We start from the raw sequence: 27,666 nt of genomic DNA on the forward strand, positions 1-27,666 counted from the left end.
GCAGCAAATCAGGCGCCAGATAACCTTTTTATGATGCAATATTTTCTCACGGATTCCTCATGAGAAAGTTCATAAACTGCTATCTATGGCTTGTCAATATGTTGTTTTGGATTTTCCGCTTCGGTTTACGATTCTTCGAATAATGCTTAATTCATTTCGATCACTTCAGTCCGCGAAATGTCACTTTACTTAACTTTACGACTATCGAACATTTGACAGCAGTTTTATCCAAAATGGTATCGAATACATAAGAATCATAAGATAGTAGTAGGAATATTTACCGTCATCAATAAGAATCAAGGCTGATACGGAGAACAAAACAAAACAAAAGAAGTTATACATGGTTCTGACGTTAGCACCTTGATACACTGTCGAATGCTAGATGTAATCGAGAAATGTGTAGTGAATGCAAAGCCTCGTGCTCTCTGACACTTGTCTTGTCTTGTCTTAGATTGTCTTCGGGTCCATAGAAATATAAGGTTCAGTGATTTTACATTTTAAATAGACACACATCCGCCATAGAAAATTCAGGTGGAAATAACAGCAGATCATTGAATGATATCTACCGTACAATATTTTGTTTAAAGTAGGTCAACATGATACAGGCAGTCAAATCATCTTTCTGTAGTCCGTAAAATTACAAGTTACGTACAGGTTTAATTTACGAAGATTTTGATAATGAAAACTTTTTACAAAAAAGCGGAATGCGTTTCACGTGCTACATGGTGGAAGCTTGATATTTTCAAACAATTCCACTCTTTTCTAACTTTTAAGTAAATGCTTCCAATTTCTCTTTATAACAGGACGTGTGTGACTTTCATGATTAATACTATTATTTTGATTGCCCGTAATAAAAATCCGGTCAAACAAGACAAGTCCTTAATCAAAATCTCATCCAAAGCATGGTAAAATCAAGAGTAAAAGTTGTGTGGTAGTGGAATCCTCCAAAGAGAAGTACCATCAGGTGTTTCGAAAAGAGTAAGCATGGTCTGCTTCTAAATTCTGTTTTATTATTTAAATGTTTATTTATTTATAAGTTAGTATTATATTTTATATAATTTATTATTACCTTGTACATTAATTTTGCGGTGTGTTTTGTAAAGGGGTTATATGAGCGAAATCCAATTCATATACATATGTGAATAACAAAAAATGTAATTGAATGTAAACGATTGATATACGTAAAGTGGGATTGTAACTTCCTCTTTATGAATATAAATAGCCCCTCTTGTATGCATGCTCTGTTAACTCTGCAATCTAGTCAAGTATTAAGTATACTTAGTAATAGTGAGAGCATCTAAAAAGAGGTAAAATGTTTTCTTTTGGTTTGAAGATGGTGTATTAATTTTATTCAAAGCGAATATGTCATATCGTCGTGTATATATCGTTGTTCGCCCCTTGTTGGCCTTTATTTTTATGTTATAATCCGTAGTCTGTTCTTATGACGTAGTATCACGTATCACCTTATAACACTACTCATATTTATTGAATAACTGGAAGAATTATCGTCAAAATAGCAAAATTATCAAAGTTAACATAATTATTGCATGAATTTCGATATGGGGACAGGTGGGTAGCGTGGGCTGACATATTCTAAAATAATTAAAGGGCTTGAAATGCAACATATTATGCAATTTCAAAGAATATTTCAATAACTACTGATCAAAACAAGGAAGTCACACAGAAACACCCGCTTTTGTTCTATTTTAGGTGTGAACATGAGTAAGGTTACAGCGTTGCTATATATGTGTATATACATTACGATGATAGAAAGCCAAAATTTATACCCACCATCATGGGATCCCTTTTGTGACGTTTTTAATTCCACAGAATTCGTCAATATCACCTGTAACCTGAAACCCGGCGACTCAAAAACACCGAAGTTAAAAGATTTGAACCATTACACCAATAATACAGCAGATAATGTTAAATATTCGGTATATTGGAAATGTAGTCCTAATGCTAGTGTATCGATGAGAACACCAATGCAAATTAACAAACTCTACAGTCTGAAAGTGTTTGGATGTCATATTGTTGACTATTTAGACGACTGGAACCGCAAGTCACTTGGTAGCATTCAGGATAGCCTTGTATATCAAGAAATCGCTGATTCCTCTCTTGTGTTTGACATCAAATCACTTCTGCTTGTAATGGAAAACTTTCAAAATGTTTGTAACGATTGGATGTGCGGTCCTGATATAACAATTAAACAATCTATTTCGAGAAATATTTCATATATGGTTGATTTACATCTGGCTGACGTACTGAAGTATATCGGTAACGAAAAAATCCACCAAATCCTATTTAATGAATCAGAAGTCGACAGAAATACCAGATCTCTTTCAGTGGTCATATCTTCTCTCCCTTATTAATTCCTACAATCAACCAGAATGCAATTTCCAAAGTTTAGAAGTTCTGGAAGCGGTAAATAGTAAACCCGTGCACAATATTGACCTTAAGATTTATTTCAAAAGCGTTAAAAGTCGATATCCAAGCTTACGAGTATTTAATTTTTCTCACAACGACTTTACAATTTTCCCCGAGGAATGGAAAGAGATCACGTATAAATTTCCTAAATTAGAATACATTGACTATAGTAATAATTTAATAGCCGACATTTCTAATGCAAATTACCTTTGGTTTCCCCAGCCTGGTCGGCATGTAGTAATAGATCTTCGTTATAACAACATCACCACTTTGACCGCTGAAACAGTTTCCAAATGGACAGAACTGCAAGATATTACTTTGGACATACGAGAAAATCCTTTGGATTGCGGATGTTTTAAACAGGATTTCATATACACAGTTCAAGATGACAACTTCTTTGATGGTGAGATGCAGAAATATAAATATATACAAAACATGACGTGTGCCAGTCCTGAAACTGCTAAAGGAATCAAAATTATCAATTTAAGTAAAGCTGAGATGGGCTGTGAAATTTCATCAGACGATTGGGAAATTTATTTAGTGGTATTAGGAGTAATAGCAGCCATCTTGATTTTGGTGATGATTCTTCTTTTCAAGTTCCGGAAAGAGATTAAACTACTCCTGAATGTAAAATTTAAAGTTTTGCTGCCCTGGGATGTTGACAAGTCTACAGAGAAAAAACGATTCGATGCCTTTATATCTTACAGTTCGTCTAACAGTGACTGGGTTCTAGATAATCTCATTCACAAGTTAGAATCACCGTTTGACTCCCACGATGCTTTGTCTTTGTGTATTCATAAAAGGGATTTTGTCGGTGGAAAAAGCATCCTTCTGAACATCATTGACAGCATTGAAAATAGTCACCATACCATCGTTGTTTTATCTCGACAGTTTATTCAAAGTGTGTGGTCAATGACAGAATTCAAAGAAGCTTACGAAGAAAGTGTCACCAAGAAACGCCGCCATTTAATTATCATAAAATATGAAGATATACAGGAAACGGAAATGGACTCCATGTTGAAACGTTGTATTAAAACTTTCACCTATATTGATGCGAAGGATCCTAAGTTCATTGACAGATTGAGGTTTTCGCTTGTGACAAAAAGCAAATAAATCCAGCCCCAAGGTGCTGTTTATTCTGTTTCTAATTGATTTGAACTGTCGTCTAAATTAATGAAATAAATAAACTTTGTTCTAACTAAACGTGGACATATTTCTGAACGTCTTTATTTTTTAAACTTATCATTGCACCATTACGTAGCATGTTCCACTTGCATTCTGACCAAAGAAAGCTGTCATTGTGCTAATCGGCTTGTTAGACACAGAGTTAATGTTTACGGCCCCCAATACTCAACATTTTGTCTTCGATCACCTTAAGTAGCAAAAAAAAAGATCTCTTTGTTATCTGAATGACACATAGTACGAACGTAATAGGGAATTCCTCTACCGTCACGAGAGTCTGAATATTAACCACAACACACATTTTAAAGAATATGATATGTTAACTAATTTACAATGCATCACGGTAGTACATATTATATGCATTTTGGGGTCCGTTTATAAACGGGCATTAAAACGTAATACTGTACATAATACTTAAAACAATATTATTATCATCTACGAAGCATTGATTTTATTTTTAAAAAAAGGGGGAAAACGCGGTGTGACTTCAACACTACATTTGGGTCATTTAAAGGGGACGATAATACGCAACTTAATAATAAACTTTTGTACAAAATGGCACATACATTCACACAACGTTCTGTATATTATGACTAGATATATAAATACAAATATATACACTCACACAGAAATTTGCCCGATATGAAATTCATACATGTACTTACAAAGTAATATATACTAATTCAAAGTAATAAACGTACAATCAAAGTAATACACGCATATACAAAGTAATACATGTACATACAAAGTAATACGCGTAAATACAAGTAATACATGGAGCTACAAATCAATACGTGTAAATACAATGGTAACAGTGGCCATAACAAATATAAACAAATACAAAAAGGACCAATGTAAATATATTGTTATAAAAATCATAATATATACATTCGATTGAGCAATAACAGCATGCTAATTAAAAAGCAGTGATATCTAATTATAGATAGATATAGATTTAGCTCGTACACCCTTAACCAGCAGCACTTAAATCAAAATATAATATCATACACTCGATGTCCATGTGATTTGTTTGAGTCAACTACAAATTGACAAACAGCGTTTCAAGAGGAAAATTGTTTTGAAAGAAGTAATTCATATCATGACAATCGACAACAGTTGATTCCTTTGGAGACCCGTCGTGGTCACCTGTAATCTGATAATGGAAAGGAGAGAACTCTATTCCTAATAACAACATTGTAATCATTAAGGAGATAAAGACGACCAGTTTTGTTTGCTGTCAGTGGAGATTTACTCCATTTAATTAATTCCATTTAACGTTCCCGAGTAGTATTCAGTTACTTAAGCGATCTTTAGTGCGCATGATCATTTATAAATTTCTACGCAATATACTAAGAGATTCACCGATTAAACATGACGCTCTTCAATACGAAGCACTGCTCTTATATGTGGTTCTTAAATCTCGCTTCGAGTCCTTTTTCAAACCTCCTGGACACACGATACGATCATAAATGAATCAACGGTTCTGCACGGTGTGGTTGAGGTGTGTGTAAAACTATTGCACATGCGTGAATTCTCACAAACCGGAAGCTCCCCAAACTTAACTCCCTATAAAAGATCAAGGTCCGTGTCGATATCCGAGATTGTGTGCGCCCTCTGATGGACTAGGTTCACCAGGGTAAGGTGGTGGTTGGATTGGGGTAATGGAAATACGTAGTTGTGGGAAGACGGTAAAGACGTCATCACGTCTGCTGGAAGATCGTTCTGGCGGTAAAAGATGTGAATAACGACTAGGTTCCCCTACCATTGATGACAGTTGTGGTCGATGTCTTCGTCTCTAAAATAAAAAACAACAACACATTTTAACACATCATGAATGTTTTGTTCCAAAATATTCACGACTCCTGATATATTTATTGATTCGAGCAAATTAACAAAACGGGGAAGTGTACTTCGGATTCAGTTCTAATAAAATTAACTATGACACATAAACAAAAGCTGTTAAACCTGAGTGTGGTGTAGAACCGAAAACACAAATGATCTGTCATCCTTAAACCAAGAGATCACAACCCATACGCAAAGTAAGAAAGCATTATATACTTACCGTTCTTCGATGTAAACGTTGTTGTCTGTAAGTGTAAGCATACCACACAAACACCATACATACCCAGATAGTGATAACCGCCACGAAACATGCTATAACAATACCACTGATAACAGCCGGGGATAACACACACCAATCACTGTAATCCCCGCAGTTATTGTAACCGTTACACACCAGTGCATGTGATATACATCGCCCGTTATCACACCGGTACTCACTGGAACCACAGGTTCCTGCAACGGAAAGGGTGAGACAATGACCCAAGATGTTACCAAGCGATAGTTAAGTTATCTGAATTTATAATTCATTGAAACTGCAGCTTCCTGGCACACATCAATGCGAATGGTGCCGTGATTGAAGGAGAGAATCCGAGAACACAGCCCCCCTTTCAGAAAGTCTACAGTACAGATAGTCTTTCACAGAGTCTACTTTACAGATAGTCTTCAGAGAAAGCTTATGATTCCTGCTTTGTATTTTTGTAAAATTAAATTTAAAGGTAAGACTCGAGAGTATAAACAGAACACCGAATGTTTGATTCCAAGGATTGTACTATAAATAGAAATGATGTGAGAGCAAAGCGCTGTCTTTGGTGTATTTTTCTTACCATTATGAAAAGCTGTTAATACAACTTCAAAACCTTCTCCGTGAGCTGAGTCATCACTGACGAACCGGAGTGTGAGAAACTGTCCAGTAGAGGAGTAGGTTAATCTAGGTGTGTCATCTCCACAAAATACACTCATTGGTTCTGAAAATAATTGATGTTTTAATTGACTATTTTGTTGGAAGAGCAGAACCATGACCATGGCATCCACTTAGGCCTGTGAAAGGTATTATTTTAAAGTGACAACTAAGCCCTGTAAATGCTCGGAAATATGTTGGCTTCTTGAGGACCTCTGGAATCACCCCTGGAGTTTTGGTCTTTCGTGCGTCGCTTCTCACGCATTTTCTAGATACGCCCCTGACAAGAACTACAGTCTTTAGTCGCTCGTCAATAGGCCGATGATTCTGCTGGTCATCATATTGGCTTGAACTACTTTTAGTGCGAGGAATTGCCTTCTCATCTGTCGCCACTCTGTGGCAGATTTTGTCAACTCGATGGACTTCTAGTCCAAATAGCTAATATTGTTCATTGGTAATATATATATATATATATATATGTATGTATGTTTTCAGTCAGACATCTGTGATTGCTCCAATTTCAAAGCCTTTTTCGACATCACAAAATAATATCTAAGGGCCTCAGCGATAGTAAAGACATAAAAACTCATAGTTTTAGTGGAATTACAAGAACCACAGACGTCTGACTGATAAATTGGATGTTATCAATGTTCCCAAAACACATAAGATATAAGAAATCCCAATTAACTTTTATTAATATTAAGATATGTAAATACCTTTAGATATTCTACTACCAGGTTGATAATGACCATCATAAACAGCTAAATAATCTCCAGGACATTCGTGGTAGCTTTTAATATCCATCTGTATATATTTCAACATAATCTGTTTATTGTCGGTAGCCATGATGGTGGTGATACAGTTCATGGTGCCAGTATATTCACCATGTTTAGTTAGTTTTAATACAGCCGATTCACGTCCTATAGCTGATAGCTTCAACGTTTTACCACATAGATCGTCCATATAATCTACAATACACAAATATACTACAATATCAGAATCCAACCACTAACAAATAAGTCATTGTAAATATACATCGAATACTATACATATCGTATATAATATAAATGTGGAGTTACAGATGAACGTATCTATAAAATACTTGGCTAAAATGCCCGTAAGCAGAGTGACATCAAAATTACACACTTTACGTCGGCAATACTCGACAGTTTCTAAATCTGAATCTGTCCTGATAATGCATGGCGGGCCTCTTGACTTCCGGAATTTCACTACTGGTTTGTCAAGTGATAGTACTATTGCTACCTGTACATAGTTCCTAGCTTGAGATACTTTTATCTCAATTATTTATGCGTCTGCGAGTAATTTGTAACTATCAGGTTATATATAAAAATAATCGTCTCTGACCAACTAATGAGTTATCTGGATGGTGAAGATGTGTCTCAATATGATATTATATTTTATTTGAATAGTAACAGATTTATTGGCTGTTGGTGATTTTTATTATTCTAACACATTGTAACATCTTGTATCTAGGGTCGTGTTTGACTTGTATTATACTAGACAATAACACAGGGTTGTAAATAAACAGGGTCAAAGGTCAAACAGACATCCCGACCCCTACAATGTTTGTGAATGATTTGAAATTTAATGGTCAATAAATACAGACCCAGAATGAAATATAATTGATTTTTAATACAATGTCAATATTTAGCTTATTGGCTTCTCGGATTATCTTTAAGGGGTTTTAAAGAGGTTTTCTAAATTTGTATGTGTATCGGGACACTGATAGCATTGGTAATCACCATTCCAATTTCCAATATGACGTCTTTGGGTTTTACAATTACACTAAAAGATGGCTGAAAATTTGAAAAAAATTCATCTAACTGGTAATAAATTATGATAACGAAAAATACAGAATAATAAATAAAAACACAAACAAACAAACAAACAAACAAACAAACAGATGTTGAAGACATGTTTTTTTTCTAAAAAGAGATTAAATTTACCCCGATACCGATAGACCTATATCCCATAGCAATTTATTTATATACAGAGTTTACCTGGTCATGATGTTTGATGTGATACAAATCTAAACCCCGGATCTGAGAGTATTTAACTATTTCTTTCCCTGGGGCAACATTTTTACATCTTTATTTATTCAGTTATATTTTTTTTTTCCTTTGTTTACAATCTGACAACTTCATTGACTAAAACTAATTTGAAGATGTTGACACATCATACGTGTTTTGGACATTTTGGCATGATATGTCAATTTTTTGGACTACTGTTGTCCCAAATTCGTTTGTAAACATATTATCAATTACTGACAGTAGAAATTGAATTTCAGCTTCAAATTGGTACTGAAAGTCTAAAGATGACTTTGTGTTAAATACAAAAACACGACTTTGTAGAAGTATAAGTCGAATAGAAAACGCTTTCTGCTCTCTAAAGTTTGGTTGAAAATCGTCCTCTTAATACAAATTTTTAAGTAATAATGTGTTATTATGTTTATATTTTCATCACTGAAGACATTCTAAAACTAACAGTACTATTTTGAGGCTGATATTTCTACTCTCATAAAAATAATCGTTAAAATTCAATGAGAGTATTTATTTATTTGGCCAATCATCAGTTTCATGGGAATCACCCTGGGGCCCTGCTGTGAAGTGCATTCCTCCTGCATTTCTAGGAAACCCAACAACGTAATATTATAATAACAACTAGAGTATCATGTGTAAACAAGGTCATCAACATGATAATATAGTGTTGTTATTGTTATTGACACGTTACCTAGACAACGAAATTTTTATGTTTATTATTAAGTTCAAATTTCGTATAACCCATCTACAGTGTGCATTACAATTCTAAGTAGAGGTTAATACACATTTTTCTTTGAAAGTTATAACCATTTATACGACCACTTCATTATATACCAAGAAGACCTGTATGACAAATTTTACTGTCAAAATTTTCAAAACAAGGGATAAAATAGATAATGATATATTTGACAACTTTAATATACAAAGTATGACGATATATTTTTAAACAATTGAACAAAGCTACCTATATTTTGATACAAAAAACCCTAAAAATCTGGTCAAGTCCCGACCTATTAGCCTAGTATAGAAATGACAAGATGTTTTGTTGTTTATCTTTTGTCCCACTCAATCCATTGTTAAAATGTAGACCAAATCTACATGTAGCAACTATGTCAATCATCTTAGCTATTTCTAGAATAATAAAACTAGTTTAATATTTAATCTTTTTACAACGTTCTGGGTATCCTGTCATTTAGTCTTGGGTTATTATATCACGATAAACAAACCAAGTACTAAAAAAATAAATAGAACCTAAACATTTTAACATCGCTATGTTTTTTGGTTCGTAATGGAAATGTATGAAATTTAGCAAAACAAATGCCAAATTGTAGAGAAATGTGAATAAATAAACGATCCCGACCGCAACACGAAACCGGAAATCCAAACAGCATGCTGGCAAAACATTGGTGTCAGCTAATGAACTTTTCACATGAAGAATATAATTTTTTCATTTTTTCATAATAAAAAGTGGTATCAGGTGTCTAGAAGAGTAAGCATACCCGTCATAGCTGCTCAACATCAAAATACAAATACAAACATGACAACAAAAACAAATATCGACTTGACACTTGACCGATGAATTTTAAAAGTTCAAGGGACGTAACTGATGAAAATACATTTCTTTAATTTCAATATTCAAGGGAGGGAACTGATCACAATAATTGTTATATTATAACAAGAAAATCATTGAAAACACCCGAATCCATGTGGAAGCATTTAATAGTGAAAAATGGCATCAAGTGATCAGTAGAGTATACCTTCCTGGAACCTCACATAATGGCAATACATTGCTAGCAGCCAATGAACTTTTCACATGAGGAAGCATATCAATTATAACTGAATAAGAATATAATAATGAAAAGTGGTATCAGGTGTTTACAATACTTATCACGATATAAGGACTACGATACGATACCTCGGCCTCGCCTCGTAAAAACACCTCTCATTTTTTTCCTCAGGCATTTCCAGCTACGCCCCTGCATGCCAACCCTACTGTATATCAGCTAGTCCTTGACCGAACATCTTGACATTGATTTTACAAGAATAGCAAGTCATGTTCTATTCGAATTCTGTTCACCAACTTGACAATATGTGCAATAACAGGAAATTTCATAGAAGAGAAGGCCATATTTAACAAAGGAAATAACTCGAGGTCTCTAAGATCCTGAGCCTCTCTTCCAGATTATCTATGAACATATTTTTTTTTGGGAAACCACTTTTGTTTATCATTAATTAATGAACAAAACGCCACGTTGCTGTTATAAATATTTACCATGACGTAACGTTATAGCTATTTGAAAATATAAAAGTTTTTCCTTATTAGGCCTATTGAAAGAGGTTATGATATTAGTGTCGATGATAAAATGTATCAAGGTATTTCCCCCTTCCTTGTTATTATTATCTTTGATTACAATAGATACTTTACATTAAGAATAAATTTACTGAAATGGATAACGAAAATTGGAAGCTACCCCAATATATTGTGTATACGGGAGATTTCCGGGAGAGCAGTTGCCTACCCTATTTCTATTCTATTTCCCACTGCCGAGGAATCTTTAAGGTGTAGAATAAGCGATCCTGATTTATTGTCCATTGGAACGAATAGACGGTTGTCCATACCAGTAACTCCGCAATGCATCGCTGAGTGGTGGTAGCTGGAATGATATTATCTGAATATAGGTCAACTATGTCGTACTAGGTCGGAATTAAATCCGGCTCGTCAGCCAAACGTTTAGTGATGACATTGGACCTACTGAATAAGTCTAGCGTACAATACTGGTGACTGATTTACAATCATTAATATCATTTCAAACATATAACAATTTCCGAATCCAGCATATGACATTACCCTACATTCAGACATTACCACCGCCCCCTAAGTTGACACGGGGTCACACGAGGTCATCAGGGGTAAACAGGAAGACGAGCCGATGTCAAAAAGTCAGATTGGCAATTTAAACTTGTATCTAAATTATAATTAAAAAGATTTATGTTAATTAAATAAGAATAATTAATGGATTTTAAGATAGAAAATCTCGTCCACAAGTTACAAGTAAAACATTCGAGGTTTTTGAAAGTCCTGTCAATGAGCTGTTCCTTAGTCAATCCTCGTGGCATTGCTCTTACCCCGGACTGTCTGACACTACTAAAGGTGGGTCAACAGAAATAATATCGAGGGTGAGCTCAGAAAATAACCCATAAGCGAGAAGGGGTCGAGTCTGACGTATTGAGTTGAAAACTAATGTTAACTGGAGATTTAAAAAAAAAATCTTGAAATTTTCGGGACCTGACAATCTGATCAAGATGATTAGTTTCGTGTTTTTTTCTTCTGCACATCATCAGCAAGTAAATAGCCTACTCACCACACAAGACTCGTGATTTTATTTACCGATAAGAAAAAAGTAAACAAAACAACAATGTAAAACGATAATAAATAATTAATAAAAAGAGGAGTTCATCTAGAAACCTGTCAATCAAATTAACCCTTTTAATCTGCCAAACACAGGTCTCGTAACAATTACTGATATAACTTGAATGGCGAGCGACTAAAAACTTCACCAAAAAAAAGACGATAAATAAAAATAAATGTGAAACTTGTTTATCGCTTTAACAAGAAAATTTTTTATAGCTTTTTGTTCTCGACCTGATAGTAATGAATGATCTAACTTGAATGACGGGTGACTAAAAACTGCAGCAAAAACAAACCCCTGTCTGTCGCTGTCACAAAAACAAGATAAAGAGAGATTCAAAGAGGTTTTTTAAAGCTTCTATTTACACCATTCGGGTTTTATTTAAAGGGATTGTACAGCTTTTTTTATGTGTATCACTGATAGGGGACACTGATAGCATCACTTTGCACCAATCCATTTTTCAGTCCGACGTCTGTGGTTCATGCAATTCCAATAAGTGTTTGATGGCGTCACTTATCGCATAACATGCTTTATCAAATAAAACCCTTCTCGATTAGTGAGATCATCAAACACTTATTTTGAGTATATTTGCGGGATTTGAATTTGAATATTTGCTTTAAGTATATCCAGGTGAAAAAAGGAGGTGAAAGAGTAGATTGAATAGATACGAATCTACAAAAGCTATTAAGTTGTCTGGAGACATTTTGAAAATCAAACCCCTCCCCCCCCCCCCCCCCCTTCCCAAATTATTCTCAGTCCGAAAAGAAAATTGTGTTTTATGACAAATATTCAACCTGTATATGAATATTTTATGAAATGAATAGCAAATTGACAAACTCATTATCAGAGTGACCTCGGGTAGGAAAGGTATGCTTAGAGGCACCCTCTAAGTATGCTGGTAGTAGAGATTCAATCAAGTCCATTTATCAAATGTGATAATTTTTCTCGATGTAACTCCTGCTTTAAGTATACAAGTTGAATGATAGATGGACAAAAACTTTCACAAAATACCAGTTGTTTATCACCTTTAAAATCACGTACACAAACATGTAAAATAGCAGTTGGACTTAAAAAAACAAAATATGCAATACCACATGTAACAATTTTACGTGAAAGATTTTTTGGGGATTTTAAATAATCTATGTAGCTCACTGTGTAGCTGATATATTTATGAATGAAAACGTTAAATAGAAATTTGAATACGACTATCGCAAGAGGTTCTGCATTCCCTGTCATATTGGGCGATGTCAGATGCTCCACATCGATAGATTCTCAACACACTGGACTCCCCATGTCCCCTTTTTCAAATTTTAAATCATACGTTTAATAGGGTCAACATTTGGACGTGAATTGTTGGCTCATTCCCCAAATAAGATTGAATCTATCGCATAATACTGCTTAGAATAATTTATTCCAAGTGGCCCAATTGTGATATTTGCTGGCACACTACTTTAGGAACAGGGGCTCTGATGAATGTGTCATGTGATGTGGTCCGCGTAATTTCATTCTATTAGATCTATAGGGTACAGAACAGAAGGACTCTCTGTCATTTTTCTTGGCCCACTATTGTAAAGAACAGAAGGATTCCACGTCATTTCAATTGATACACGCAGATGTCAATATTACTATTACTGATTAAAACTATCAAGATTTGATTATGATTATTACGTACAAAGTTTTCAAGTTTCCCATCCCTTTAAATTGATAAAACTAGTTGTTTTTATGAACTAGAAACGTTGGAAATGATAGATGATAGAGCAGGGTTTGAAAACAGGAAAATCAACTTGAAGCGTGAGAAAAAACAAACAATATACATTAAAATTACTACTATGTCCACTGGCCTTCATCTATACTTGAAAAGGGGTCAGGGGTATATCCCAGCATAGAACCTACGGATTTTTCAATCCGGTTTCCCCTATCATTGAGGGTCGGAGGAACTGACAATAAACAAGTCTAGAAGTTCGGTTGAAACAATGAACTGAAGCTCCGTTAAACAGACTTTGATACTTGGAAATCAATAAGGAGTACACTTATGTCGCTCAAGTAGCAAAAATGTCCCTCATTGTACACTTCATGATACATATGTGTATGTATATCCCTTCTTATTAGTTCAATGCTGATAGGTCGGACGTAAAACACCATTTGTATTTTTGTCCTTACGCTGAGACAAAATAACCCTATACATGTAAATTGTAAGTACACATTGACCTACAAATACTTTCTTAGGTTCTTTATTCTTTTCATTAGCCAGGTTTTCGTCATCTTTCTTTCTTTATTTTTCATACAAAGAAACAAATTGAAAGAAATTATGAAATGTTGGGGAACAATGGACAAGGCAGATGTGATGTGAGCTATTTTTAGACATTATAATTTATAGAAATATAGACATTATCAATTTCAATAAACGACGACGATGAACAAATCTTTTGTTCAGAATAATAATATACTTTGTCTATGATTTTCGTCGAATAATTTTCAAGGCATTTCCTATATTTTTGAAATGGAGTTTTACGTTCTACGTTTCTGCATTTTGAAATAAAGTCTGTGAACATCATGCGGCATGTATTATGCCAATTTTGACACAGCCACCTTCAACTACTTTCGATTTCCAATTGTCGATAAATCACATGCGAAATTAAAGTGTCCAGCTTGATAATGGATTGGGACTGTGTTTAGCACGATCTCTCTTAGACTAGAGCATGAACGATAAATATTGACACACTAAACTATCGTGTCCATCTACAATTGTACTATGACAGGTTTTGGTAGTCAGAATGGTACCAGAGCAAACTAAACTATAATGACTAACCATGATATTTGTACTATGAAAGTTTTCCGTGGTCAGAATGGTACTAGATAAAACTAAACTATAATGTAATAATAGCATTTCTACATCAGAATGGACCTAGAGCATGAAACATATTGTGTCCAGCTTTCTAGATATCACAGACATATACACGGCTTACTTGCATACTACTGACAGCCCTGACTGTCTATAAATCACTAATAAGACGTCTAATAATCAATTCATAATCAAAGTAATAAAAGATCAAAATGTATTCACTATTTTTAGATCAATTTAATTTGCGTATTTTAATAAAATTCAATTCAAGATTAAATCTAATTTTAATGTTTTAAAGGACATACAAAGGACTGAAATTATCATTGCTTCTACCAAAACTAAGAGATTATATAATAATTATGTTTCTATAATACATGAACGCATAACAAATTCATAAAAGATTACAATTTTTATTTTGTTCTTGAATTAAACCAATATTTTCACCATTTTTAAACACAAAGAAAATTTTAAGGAAAACCACTCACATGTATTAAGCGCAGTACATTCATAATAGAACAGCAATAGTATAACAGTTAAAATAGTCCATATACTACACATGGTCAGTTTACACTAGGAAACAATCATCTCCAATGAACGAGATATAGATATACAGTAAAACGAAAGTAGAGCGTTTACACGTTTGCCCAGTACGGGTATATACAGGTATAACAAAGGACACGCGTATCTCGTCAACCGTGTCATACCTGTGAAGTTAATGATAATGTACGGTTAATCATCTTCGCTCAACCAGGAAATAGCCAGGTGCGATATGGAGTAAGGGCCGTTTGGGATAATTCCTTATTTGATTTACACTTTGCTGTAAGTGCCGCTATTTGTCAGTATATATATATATATATATATATATATAATTTTGAAGATAAGACAGATGATACATAATTCAAATGATTATTGAAATAAACCATGAATTAGTACAAAAGTAAAAGAATCACAGAAAGTATTGACTGTTTTGTATAGGAGATAAATATGAAGCTTAGGGATACAGGATTGGAACGAGAGAGTGGTTTCTGTTAGCAGGTCATCTAATGGATTAAGACTTCACAAAACAGTTAAAATTAGATACTTGATAAACTATGCAGAATATTTCAAATGTGGACCAGAAATGATCCGTATGTCTTTAAACGAGTCGCACTTAACAATAATACCATAATGTGGGCGTATTGCAGTCGGGATATTTCATGCGAAACATAATATTTGTTCTGGTTCCATATTGAATAAGATGAAAGAATAATCCAGACATACAATTCAAAGTCAATTAATTCTCGTAAAAAAGTAGAAGTAATATGAGTTTTTCAGTATTTAAATAGTTTATGATACTGTATACTATTCCGATACATACTGACCTAAACATCAGACGACCAGAACAATAAAAACAACAACATTCTATAGTGTCTTATTACATTAAACATCTCAAATACCCTTTTACATACCAATATATTATCCTTGAGAAACCAAATAGCATAGTAAACCACAAAATGGAAGATTTTGACTCCATAGAAGTAAACCCCCGTTACATACAAAACGAACAGCTAGTTAGCAAATTGTGATAAGATATCAATGAGCCACCATTATAATACTTTGTGCCAATTGTGAAACAGTGAGCTACCAGTGGAGTCTTAAGATAGTAATTTTTTGACCAGGCCCACAGCCTCTTTACCGGGGAAGGCCCCTTTGACCCCCACCATGACTAAACCCTCTAAAATCCGCAAAAGGGGCAACGGGGAGCTCGGTTAAGTGTTATTATAACAAGATATCAGCAAATTCCTTTGATAAATGTATACATGGTTTCAATCGAAGTTAAAGCACGACGTTACTATGTAAATGTATAAATAGAGGGGACTGACTATAGTTGTCTGCAACAGATCATCACTGACGTATTAAAAGAAATAGCGACTCGTCTGATCAAATTGTATAGTTCAAGGGAGATAACTTATACTTATACATATACTCAGACCACTAAAACTTTTTATGTAAATAATTGTATCCGAATGTACTCCGTGTTTAGAAATTCCCTTTCTCATTGCCTTATGGGTTTTTGCATGCCTTTCAGATTTTAGGAGATGATGAGAGATTTTCATGCCGAAGTATATTTTTAAAAATAGTCGTTTTGTGAGCAGTGACAGTCACGCTTATGTTGATCTTATATATTGGTCTACTTTCATTTTGATTAGCTCATCATTATATCTTTCACCTTATTGTACTGTTTTTATATTTACATGCTGCCCACAATGGGTGTATATGCAATACATCTTAATCTTACTGTTTGTTGAAACACGATATGTAATATAAAGAGAAAGGGGATGCCGGGGAATCTTTTCATGACCATTTTATTATTTTTACAGTCCAAAGCGAATTTTGAAATTAAACTTGGAAAGATGGCAAATGAATTACCGGTCTTAGTCCATATGATAGATGGACTCAGATACTAAAACTTGTATGCTAATGACTGTATTATTGTAGTCCAAGCAAATTTTAGCCATCCTCTTTCTCACTCCCTCTTGGGATTTTTGCATGTTCTTATTTTTGACTAATTTTCGTTCAGAACTTGGGAGATGATGAGAGATATAGATGCATTCTAAAAATAGTTACGGTCCATCCCTAAATCCTTACGTTTGGTTCATTGCTACGAAAACAAAATGATAATTTCAGGACGAAATAATTAGGATAATCATTGGTATTTTAAGATACATATTTCTTTCTTGTCAATAAAAAGTGTATTTAAAATATGTGACTAACGATGAATTTTGTTTCACCATGTATAATATATACAATAATTAGACCTGTCCTGAATTATTGTGATAACGAGTTTGAAACTTTTAAGACAATTTACAAAAATCCACCACAAGTGTTATTTACCATACCATCTATAATATATTCAGCAATTAAACGGAATCAATAAAAGTTATCAAGGCGTAAATCTTTCAGTTTGTTTCACAAATGTTTTTCGTCCTCCAAATCAATTGATGGCAATAAAGTTCATAACAGCTCGCTTATATTATCTGAATAAATCAATGAGAAACTTACCTTTCTTTGTGGTGTCAGAAACCACACAATGTAATCAAAATTAGATTATAATTTCGTTTCGTTATTTGTATCACGGAAGATGATAAATACAAAATTTGTAAACACAGTCGATTAGAGCCCTCGACAGAAAGACAGAAAACATTATAGCTTGTTGTTTACAACCTTTCTTCCCTGAGCTTTGATTGACTCTATTACCTAATCCACTCAAATCGTTGTAATTTCCATCTTAAGTTTTATTAGCACCACCACTAATATGTTATTTTAATTCACAATAATAAATTAAAAAAACTGATTCACCAACTACAGTAAGAACGCCGAGGCTTCTGCAATCAGTTCTTGTAGCCTTCTTATACAGTTACCCAGAAACCACCACAATTAGATTGTGAGTGGTGTAACCTGGATTATTATAACAAGAAATCTGTTTCTGGCATTTTGGCAGATTTGTTTGGTCAGGTATCAACTTATGTAATTGTACTCGTGATATTGACCATTGTAGTAGTGGCGGGTGTCGCGTGCGAACCAGACGATGCTTACTCCTTGCAAAACACCTTATGGTACTTCTCTTTGGAGGAGTCCACTACTACACTACCTTTACACCCGATTTTTCCATTCTTTGAACGAGATTTTGAATGGTCATAGTCAATGGCCAAACGAAGCTTGATATCCGTAACAACATATTGACGAAATATTGGTAGCAGTTAATGAACTTTTCACATGAGGAAGTATATCAATGGTAAGTGAGTAAGCATTTCATAATGAAAAGTGGTATCATGTGTCTAGAAGAGTAAACATATCCTGCCTGGTACCACACCTGTCATAGCTGCTCAACATACACAACACACACTACAAATAGGAACGCGCCATCAGAAGAAAAGCGACTTAACGACGAATTTAAAAGTTCAAGGGACGTAACTGATGAAAAAAACATTTATCTTCAATTTCAATAGTTCAAGGGACGTAACTGATGAAAATACATTTCTCCAATTTAAATGGAAGGAACGTCTAAGTCAACCTACATTGGCGATACGTTTTACATAGTATAAATAAGTTTTGAGTTTGACCCGTTTATGATAATATACGCCGAAAATTTTGCACTTATTTCAAACGCATATTGACGTATTTTCTGTATTTGGACGTCAAGTAAGTCAACAAATGTCAACCTATATTGTTGATACTTTCAATATAGTATAAATAAGTTTGATTTCGGGGAAGGGAGGGTTTGATTCTCCCAAATGTACAGGCCTAGGGTGGAGCAGACACTTTATTTAGAAATTAGGATTAAGGGTCTTGATATTGGGTTTTCTTCTGTTCTTATTCTGATCTGAAATTAGAAAAAATAACTCGCCCGATGGGCGAGAAGTATAGTATCTGTTATGTACTGATTGTTTTTAGTTTACTATGAACAATATTATCATTTAAGTTCTTATTTTTTGAATATGCAACTATCATTTTCTGCTTATAGACATGGGGGAATTTCTCTTGAAGGCTCTTATAGTGGGCATGAACTATCTTGCTTGCTCGATTGCTGGTTGTATTAAACGAGACAACAAAGGGTGCTATGCCTACATTATGATGAATATTTAGTCCTATAGGTCTTGCTGTATTCAATGTCTCAATCCAATTAGTTTCTCCTACATATTGTTTGGGGCATTTCTTGCATGAAATTAAATATATTACATTCGAATGTTCACATGTTAGATGTTCCTGGATCGGGTACCTTTTATTCGTAGAGTTGCTTACAAAATAATGAGTTTCTGATATAAAGGGACATGTTTTGCATCTACTGGACAAACATGGAGCACTTCTTAAACCTGGAGGTACTTCGGCATAAAGTCTGTTTTTAGCTGCTATCTGTGCTAAGGTGGAATTTTTTATGTTTCGTAAAAATCGTTTAGAGTACCCACGCTCTTTCAGTTTTGAGAAAACAATCGTACAGGCTTGGTTGAAATCAGAAGATCTTGTACAAATTCGATGAAATCGTAAAACTTTTGACTTAATTATACCAGAAAAGGTATGTTTTGGGTGGAAGGAGCTCTTGTGCAAGAGTTGATGAGTATCAGTTTCTTTGAAATACACTTTAATATCCAGTTTATTTGTTTCTGCTATGGAATCTCCCTTAAAGACTGTGGTATCGAGAAAGTCTATGCTTTTGTCACTCACGTTTGCGGTTAGTTTGATAGAAGGATGGTGGTTGTTGAGAATTTCAAAGAATTCCCAAAACTGTTCGATAGAATAAGTCCAAACCATAAAAATGTCATCCAAAAAGCGTCCGTAAAAAAGTGGGTCAAATGGACAGAGGGGCAACACCTCACGTTCCCACTCTGCCATGAAACGGTTTGCGTACGAAGGGGCGAATCGTTTGCCCATTGCTGTCCCTGAAGTTTATAAATATGTTTTAACATTAAATGTGAAATCGTTTCGACTAAGACAAATCTCTAAAAGCTGTAGAATTGCATCGTCGGGTCTGTTTGGATCTGGATTTCTATTAAAAGCTTTACGAACTGCCGTTAAACCAGTAGTGTTATCGATATTGGTATACATAGAAGAAACGTCGATAGAAATTAAAATAGCATTAGAGGGAACTCGAAGATTTTTTATTTTATTGACAAAATCGGTTGTGTCTTTAAGGTAGGCGCGATGTTGGCATGCTAGAGGTAGTAAGAAATGATCAATGTATTCTGACACTGCATATGACTCACTACCACAGTCAGATATAATCGGGCGGCCTTTAGGGATTTTATTCGAGATAAACCACTCCTTGGTTGGATTCTTATGGATTTTAGGCAAAGTGTACAAAAGTCTCTCGCGACAATCAGGTTTGGCAGACAGATAGTCATATTGTTTCTGTTTGAGATAACTAGTTTTGACTAAATCGGCAAGAATATTATTAATCATGTTAGCAGTTTCTTTGAAAATTGGTTTCGGTAAAATGGCATAATGTTTAGGATTATTCAGTTGATTCTCTGCTTCTGAAACGTAATCCTCCCTATTCAGAATGACACAACATGAACCTTTGTCACTCTTTTTAATAACAATGCTATCGTCTTTCTTAAGTAAGTTTAACGCTTCACGTTCCACTCGTGTGAGATTAGGCTTTTCGTGTGTTATGGAAAGGTTCACTGTTTGGCTATTCATACTAGCAAATGCTTTCAATATTTCAGGATGGATGGCGGACTGAGGGGGTGTCCACGTGGATTTAGGAATAAACATTGTTCTAGCACCACGTGGGGGGTGGTTTCGAAAAAAATATGTGCAGCTAAGATTTCGTTGAAATCGTTCAATGGATGGTCGGAGATAATTCAAGTTAGCTATCTTTGGTGTGGGAATAAACTGAAGTCCACGGTCTAAGATTGAATGCTGAAGGGGTGTGAGATTTTTGCGGCTCAAGTTAACTACAGTTTGGCCTAGCGGTGGCCTCTCAGTATTTTTTGACCCGTGTATGATAGTATACGTCCAATTTTTGTACGTTTTCCTCTTACTTCGACGTGCGTCATTGTTTTTTTTAAAGCTTATACCAAAAACGTATTCGACGTGCGGCTATGTATTAGACAAATTTTCTGTAAGCATGGTTTACGCGTGACAGGGCCCTTAACCTAAGTTAAAAAGTTGCTTTAATTAAAATTGTAGGTTTGCTACAATTCAATAATCCCCTAGTATAGATATTAATTGACAGTCACTAAGGCAACATCTGTCCTGTAGGAGACTTTGCATTTACTTTAAATTTCTGAGTCAAATCTAGCATTCGACAGTCTTTCAACAAGTCTCTATTGATATAATAAACCATGAATAAATACTTATGTTTTGTTCTGTTGTTCTCCGTATCAGCCTTGATTCTTATTGATGCCGGTAAATATTCTTTCTTATAGTAATATTTTTTTAAGAAATTCTCTCGGTCGCATGAAGAGAGAGTACATGTATACAATTGCTTTGACGTTGTTATTTATGGATAAAACTGATCGTTAACTGCTCCTAAAGTGGTTGTAAACCTATCAAGTACTATTTCGCTGACTAAAATAATCGCAATGGCGTTTGCATTATTCACATTGACAAAAATTGATCGAGTCTGTTAGCACATGTTTCCTAATAGAGGTGTGTTGATGTGTCGAATTGATGTAATGAAGGATTTATATATATTATATTGTTTTTTATTGTGTTTCGAGCACCGATTTGCGTCGATTTGCACCATTCCAATTGTCAGTCAGACGTCTATGGGTCTTGTAATTCCAGTAAAACAATTCGTTGTATGGCATCACTATCGCAAAAGCTGCTTATAATGTATTAACATCTTGTGCGATGGCGACTTCGTAAACGGTTAAGCGTGACTATAATGACAGGAAAATAGAAATGGAGCAAAGTAAATGAGAACAATTGTAAAAATTTATGATTTTTATTATATTTTTGCATGTTATTATAAATAAGATTTAGAAAAAAATCAAAACAATCTCCTTTTGTCTATTGCTAACCTATAACTTGAGAATAAAAGAATCAAAAGCAAACTATCACTATGCATTTTGACTGAATATCCTAGCAACAACCATTCATTTAATGATCCACAGTGAAACAACATAAACACTGCATTTATTATATAGTATGTGTGTAAAATATTATGTAAATTGTGATAGCCTGTACATAATTTTGTGATCATGTACTTGAACGCAGCAACATAAACTGTCCATCTAATACACACATACCTGTGTATTTTTAAGCTATTTGTAAATCAAGATAGTGTGTAACGTTTTCTTTTTAAATTATGTCCTTGTTTTTCATGTATTTATTGTATTATGCCCATGGGCTGAAGGTTAGACAGGACCACGTTATTTTTCATTTATTTATTTATTTATTTATTTATATATTTATATATTTATTTATTTATTTATTTATTTATTAATTTATTAATTTATTTATTTATTTATTTATTTATTAATTTATTAATTTATTTATTTATTCATTCATTTATTTATTTATTTATTTATTTTTTCAGAATGTGATTACACATATTCAAATAATAAATATATAGATCATGATTACTGGAACGTATATCAGAAGTCCCGAACCAGAATGACTGTGATCAAGAATGTAATGATAATACCCAGTGTGCATTACAAGCACAAAATAATTGTTACCTATATGGAGCACCACTCATTTCATTATTTCAAAATACAGATCTGACCCAATGTGAAGAAAGTTGCAACCAGATGAACGAATGCATAACGTTGAGTTTCCATGGAGACGTTAATCGATGTTATATTTTTAACGTTACCGTGGCCAACTTACCAAGTAATTTCCATGTAAATGAGGCTGATGGGGATACCATAGCCGAAAAAGTCTGTGTTTAATTAAAATATGTTTATCATTATATAACTGTTTTATTACTAAAGGTTTATTCAAATCACCACCTGCAGTGCTCAGCGAACACGAATTTAAGACACATGTGACGCTTTTTGATGCTTTAGTTGACATGTTCTGTTCTGAAGCGGTTTTGTATAAGGATAATGACCTCTAAATCGATAAAATGTTTACCGTCTTTCTATCTAAAGCGTAATACATCTAAAGGAAATAACGTATTCATAGCTAAATATTGTTTGAATATGTACGATACAGAATTGAGTAAGATTTTTGGTAAAGAATTGAAGCTGACAGAAAATCAAAAACATAACTTATATGAATATTTATAAGCTGGAAAGAATGTGCCCATATCTCTTCAAATGAGAGTAGGCAAATCGATGATTGATGTGTTATCAGGCATTTCCAGTGAAATATCGGAGCAAATGTCTGACATAGTCATGTAGCGTATTGATAAATCGATAGTCAGTCCATTACATTACATTATTAAAGAGCAAATTCCCACACTCCTGCCATAAAAACCCTCAACTACAAGACTAAATATAATATCTGTATAAAATTATATATCTAGCTATCATAGAGACGTTACTTAAACAAAATATAATATCTGTATAAAATTATATATCTAGCTATCATAGAGACGTTACTTAAACAAAATATAATATCTGTATAAAATTATATATCTAGCTATCATAGAGACGTTACTTAAACAAAATATAATATCTGTATAAAATTATATATCTAGCTATCATAGAGACGTTACTTAAACAAAATATAATATCTGTATAAAATTATATATCTAGCTATCATAGAGACGTTACTTAAACAAAATATAATATCTGTATAAAATTATATATCTAGCTATCATAGAGACGTTACTTAAACAAAATATAATATCTGTATAAAATTATATATCTAGCTATCATAGAGACGTTACTTAAACAAAATATTACATCTGCTTCAAATTGGATTATTCAGTGCTGTTGATTAGATAGTCACAGAAGGGTTATATTAACAACTTTAAACAACCCTTAAAACGATACGTTAAGCTAAATAAGAAGTTGATCAGAATGATTATCTTGGTTGTTAGTGGACGGCTGATTAATTACTAGCTTTATGTTTGTTTCATTTTGTGCTACAGCGTGACTTGATTCCTTACCACGGAACTGGTTTGTTTTACATCTTGACCTACAATTCGTATGAAGAATATTTTTAAACAAAAATAATACAAATGAATCGCATGTCTTTCCGTTTTATTGTAAAGCAACACATACTCCGATTAACTTTTGTTTCTGGACACTCTAAATGAGGGAAACTGAGTTAACACATAGAAACAAGTGTCTCAGAAGTACCTCTTCAGCAGTTATAATATAAATCTAACCTTAGTTTCGTTCCGAACAGTACCACGAGTACTCCAAACACAAAAGCTAATGTAATAACTGGTACCACAATCTTTGCAATTATAGCCGAATTCTGATCTTCACTCCCTACAAATTAACACGACATTTGGTTCGAAATGACACGAAACTTGCTCGAGAACCTAACATCATCACTGTCGCTAAGCAACACTCTCGCTATCGATTACAGAAATATTTGTTGATGTTGATGTTTTATAATATATATATGTGTAATATTGAACCTTGAAATTTTATGAGTAAACCTGAAAGGTTGAGCCTGAAATTGTGTTTTAATATCTTAAACTGAACTGAATTCGCAACAAAATTAAAGTATAGTTAAAGCTTATATATATGTAAGTATAAATCTAAACATAACTTGGTAGTTATCGTTAATCTCAATAAACAATAGACTAGTAAAAAGTAGAAGTAGTCTTATCATGACGCTTTTTTGTAAATAATGGTTGAAAGAAAGAAGCTTTTTTGTAAATAATGGTTGAAAGAAAGAAGCTTTTTTGTAAATAATGGTTGAAAGAAAGAAGCTTTTTTGTAAATAATGGTTGAAAGAAAGAAGCTTTTTTGCAAATAATGGTTGAAAGAAAGAAGCTTTTTTGTAAATAATGGTTGAAAGAAAGAAGCTTTTTTGTAAATAATGGTTGAAAGAAAGAAGCTATTTTGATGCCCTGAAAATGACCATGGAATATTACTAAACCAATTGGGTCAAATTACAGCTGCAGACAGTTATACTTTAAAACGTCTAACCTTCATTGGCGTCTCCCGGGAATACAAGCTGTTGTTTAACAGTACAATCTATTCCTTGGTATCCATCTGAACAGTTACAAGCTCCATCTATATTATTACACTCTGTTTCTAGTTTACAGAATCTTGATGAACAATTTAACAAACAGTCTTGTCCATATTTTCCATTATAACATTCTAGAGAAAGAAAATATCAAAAAAGTTAATGTCGGTGGAGGTGAATGAGGTGAAGTTTAAAACCACACGATGGTGATACCGTCAAGTGCACGCTATTACAGACAGGCGTTCATCGAGGCTATTCCAAGTTTTTATATCTTATAAATTGCTTTCTTAGAAAGCATATTACAGAATGACAACAATATCCAATCACGACCGTTAGCCCTCAGTGTCCATTCAATATTTTACCTCGTGTACAATCTATTGACTGGTATCCTGGTTGACATCCATCAATACATTCTCCTGTTTTACTCTCACATTGTAAATTACTATCATTACATTTTCTATCTGAACATTTCATATCACAAACTTCACCATAAAAACCTTCTGTACAACCACCTTGACAACTACCATAGATATGATGACATGGTGATGTTTCTACTAAACAATTTCTATCTGAACATTGTTTTAAACATCCAGCACCGTATGTACCATTATCACACACTAGAAATGTTAAGCGAAAGAATTCATGGATAAATTGAAGCAAAGTCAAGTCAAAGGATTACTGTGTTATCTAATATGAAGTTAAAATTTGATAAACATAGTCTTCTCTAGAAAAAAGTATAACAAAAACTTTATTTTGACGAGAAAAATTACCGGAGGACGGGCCTCCACTCATCTAGGTGAGCCACTGTCTACTGTAAAAAATAGTAAAACATAAAACTTTACTTTGACTACAAGTTGTTCCTGTCCATCCATCAGAACAACCATTAGGACATTCACCAGTCTCTGAACATCTTTTATTATTTAAACAATGACAGAAGTTGGTACAATCTGAACCAAACGTTCCTCCAGAACATACTGAAATGAAGTAATAAATCCCGGATGTAAAAATTAAGATAATATCATCACTCCAATAGAGCACTGTCTCTTCCGATGAAAAGTCTATCCCGAGCTCATTGGACTACATGTATTGAAATACTGTTTGTAATCGGTGTAATAGACGATACGTTCCTATAGTTTGTATAATATTTCGTGATTAACATACCAGAGAATCTGTTGTTGAGAAAGGGTACGATTCGTTTCCTACGATTGTTTTTCATTTAATTCTTCTTTAATTTAATATTATTCTTAAGTTCAAATGAATAAAGTCTTACCATATATCTCCACTTCACATAATGTTAAATATCTTCCATTATGACTGATACGATCATTAGTGATATTAACATAACGACCATATATAACATGACTACACTCTATATTTTTAACAATTGGTGGCGTCGAACTCAGGCCTTCTTTATAACATAGTTCTGGTTCTCCATTCTCTTTAATAACATGTAGTAAAATTCCATTCACTGATGCTAAATCTGAAAACAAGATTTGAAAAATAACACCAATAACTGAAATCTTATAACAATGTTATTTATATATCACTGATATTTGACTATTTTTAGGGATGTTATAAATGTTTAATTATCAAAGTGAATTAGAATTGATTCAATCAATGTAATTAAAATATGATCAAACTTTTATTCCGAGTGAATTACCATTGTTAATAATAATAATATTTCTCTACTGACCCCTATTAGCTGAAAGATAAAATAAAAATAAATATTACATAATAATGAATAAGTTCCTTTTTTATATCTACATTAAAGACGTGTACCAACTGAGGCCCAGTGGCGAAGGGGGCAGCCCTGAAAGCAAGCAGCCCCATAACTAGGTTAGAAATTTGGGCAATCTCAAATATTTCGCCCCTCCCCCTCCCGGACGTAAATCTGGCTCCGCCACTGCCGAGGCCCGTATATTGGATACAAGCAATTGGCCAGGAGCAAAACTTCCAGGTTTTATTCAGGTTAAGGTCTATGATATTTCTTAGTATCATGTGCTTTGGCATTATCCTTAACGGATTTGAGAATTTCGTGAATTTTGAAAGATGCGATAGAGACTGAGACTAGTATAGTTTGTAAATTTTGGACATTGTTAGTGAAAAACTTTAATCTTACGTTGGATGATGATGTGTTTAATAGGATAATCTTCTTCTAGATCTATTCCCAACCATTTACCAGTTTTATTATAGTTATAACATTTGTCAGGTATATTAGTAGTTCTATCACCAGCTTCTCTCTTTGTTCTGTTAGTCTCAACCTGACTTGGTGATTTATTTAAAGCTACATTCTCTATAAAAATATTTATTTCATCATTAGGTACATAAACTGTTAATATTAGCTTTAACGTCTTAACAAATTATATTGGTTTTATAATGTTTAATGTCCAAGTGTAATACAAAAAAAAACATTACGCAATAATC

The 27,666-nt window shown here is 33.7% G+C and overlaps 2 protein-coding genes across 2 annotated transcripts in view; one reads left to right on the forward strand and one right to left on the reverse strand.

Annotated features, from left to right (window-relative positions):
* Positions 1-3,105: 3,105 nt before the first annotated feature.
* Positions 3,106-3,498, forward strand: LOTGIDRAFT_99343 (hypothetical protein; the record flags this gene model as incomplete). The annotated part of the gene is made up of 1 exon (XM_009060689.1): positions 3,106-3,498. A coding segment is annotated over one exon (393 nt), but the record flags the coding sequence as incomplete, so codon positions are not given.
* Positions 3,499-5,185: 1,687 nt separating this feature from the next.
* Positions 5,186-27,666, reverse strand: part of LOTGIDRAFT_233803 (hypothetical protein) — a gene marked incomplete at both ends in the record, with an annotated part of 23,853 nt that continues 1,372 nt past the window's right edge. Inside the window, 12 exons of the mRNA XM_009060690.1 lie at positions 5,186-5,404; positions 5,672-5,904; positions 6,276-6,416; positions 7,066-7,317; positions 22,978-23,029; positions 24,156-24,234; positions 24,428-24,533; positions 25,203-25,376; positions 25,605-25,859; positions 26,085-26,216; positions 26,513-26,722; positions 27,362-27,535. Of these exons, the coding sequence (XP_009058938.1) occupies positions 5,186-5,404; positions 5,672-5,904; positions 6,276-6,416; positions 7,066-7,317; positions 22,978-23,029; positions 24,156-24,234; positions 24,428-24,533; positions 25,203-25,376; positions 25,605-25,859; positions 26,085-26,216; positions 26,513-26,722; positions 27,362-27,535 (2,027 nt within the window). The remainder of the gene's footprint in view (positions 5,405-5,671; positions 5,905-6,275; positions 6,417-7,065; positions 7,318-22,977; positions 23,030-24,155; positions 24,235-24,427; positions 24,534-25,202; positions 25,377-25,604; positions 25,860-26,084; positions 26,217-26,512; positions 26,723-27,361; positions 27,536-27,666) is intronic.

The sequence above is a fragment of the Lottia gigantea genome (genome assembly GCF_000327385.1).
Source record: "Lottia gigantea unplaced genomic scaffold LOTGIsca_44, whole genome shotgun sequence".
Lineage (NCBI taxonomy): Eukaryota > Metazoa > Mollusca > Gastropoda > Lottiidae > Lottia > Lottia gigantea.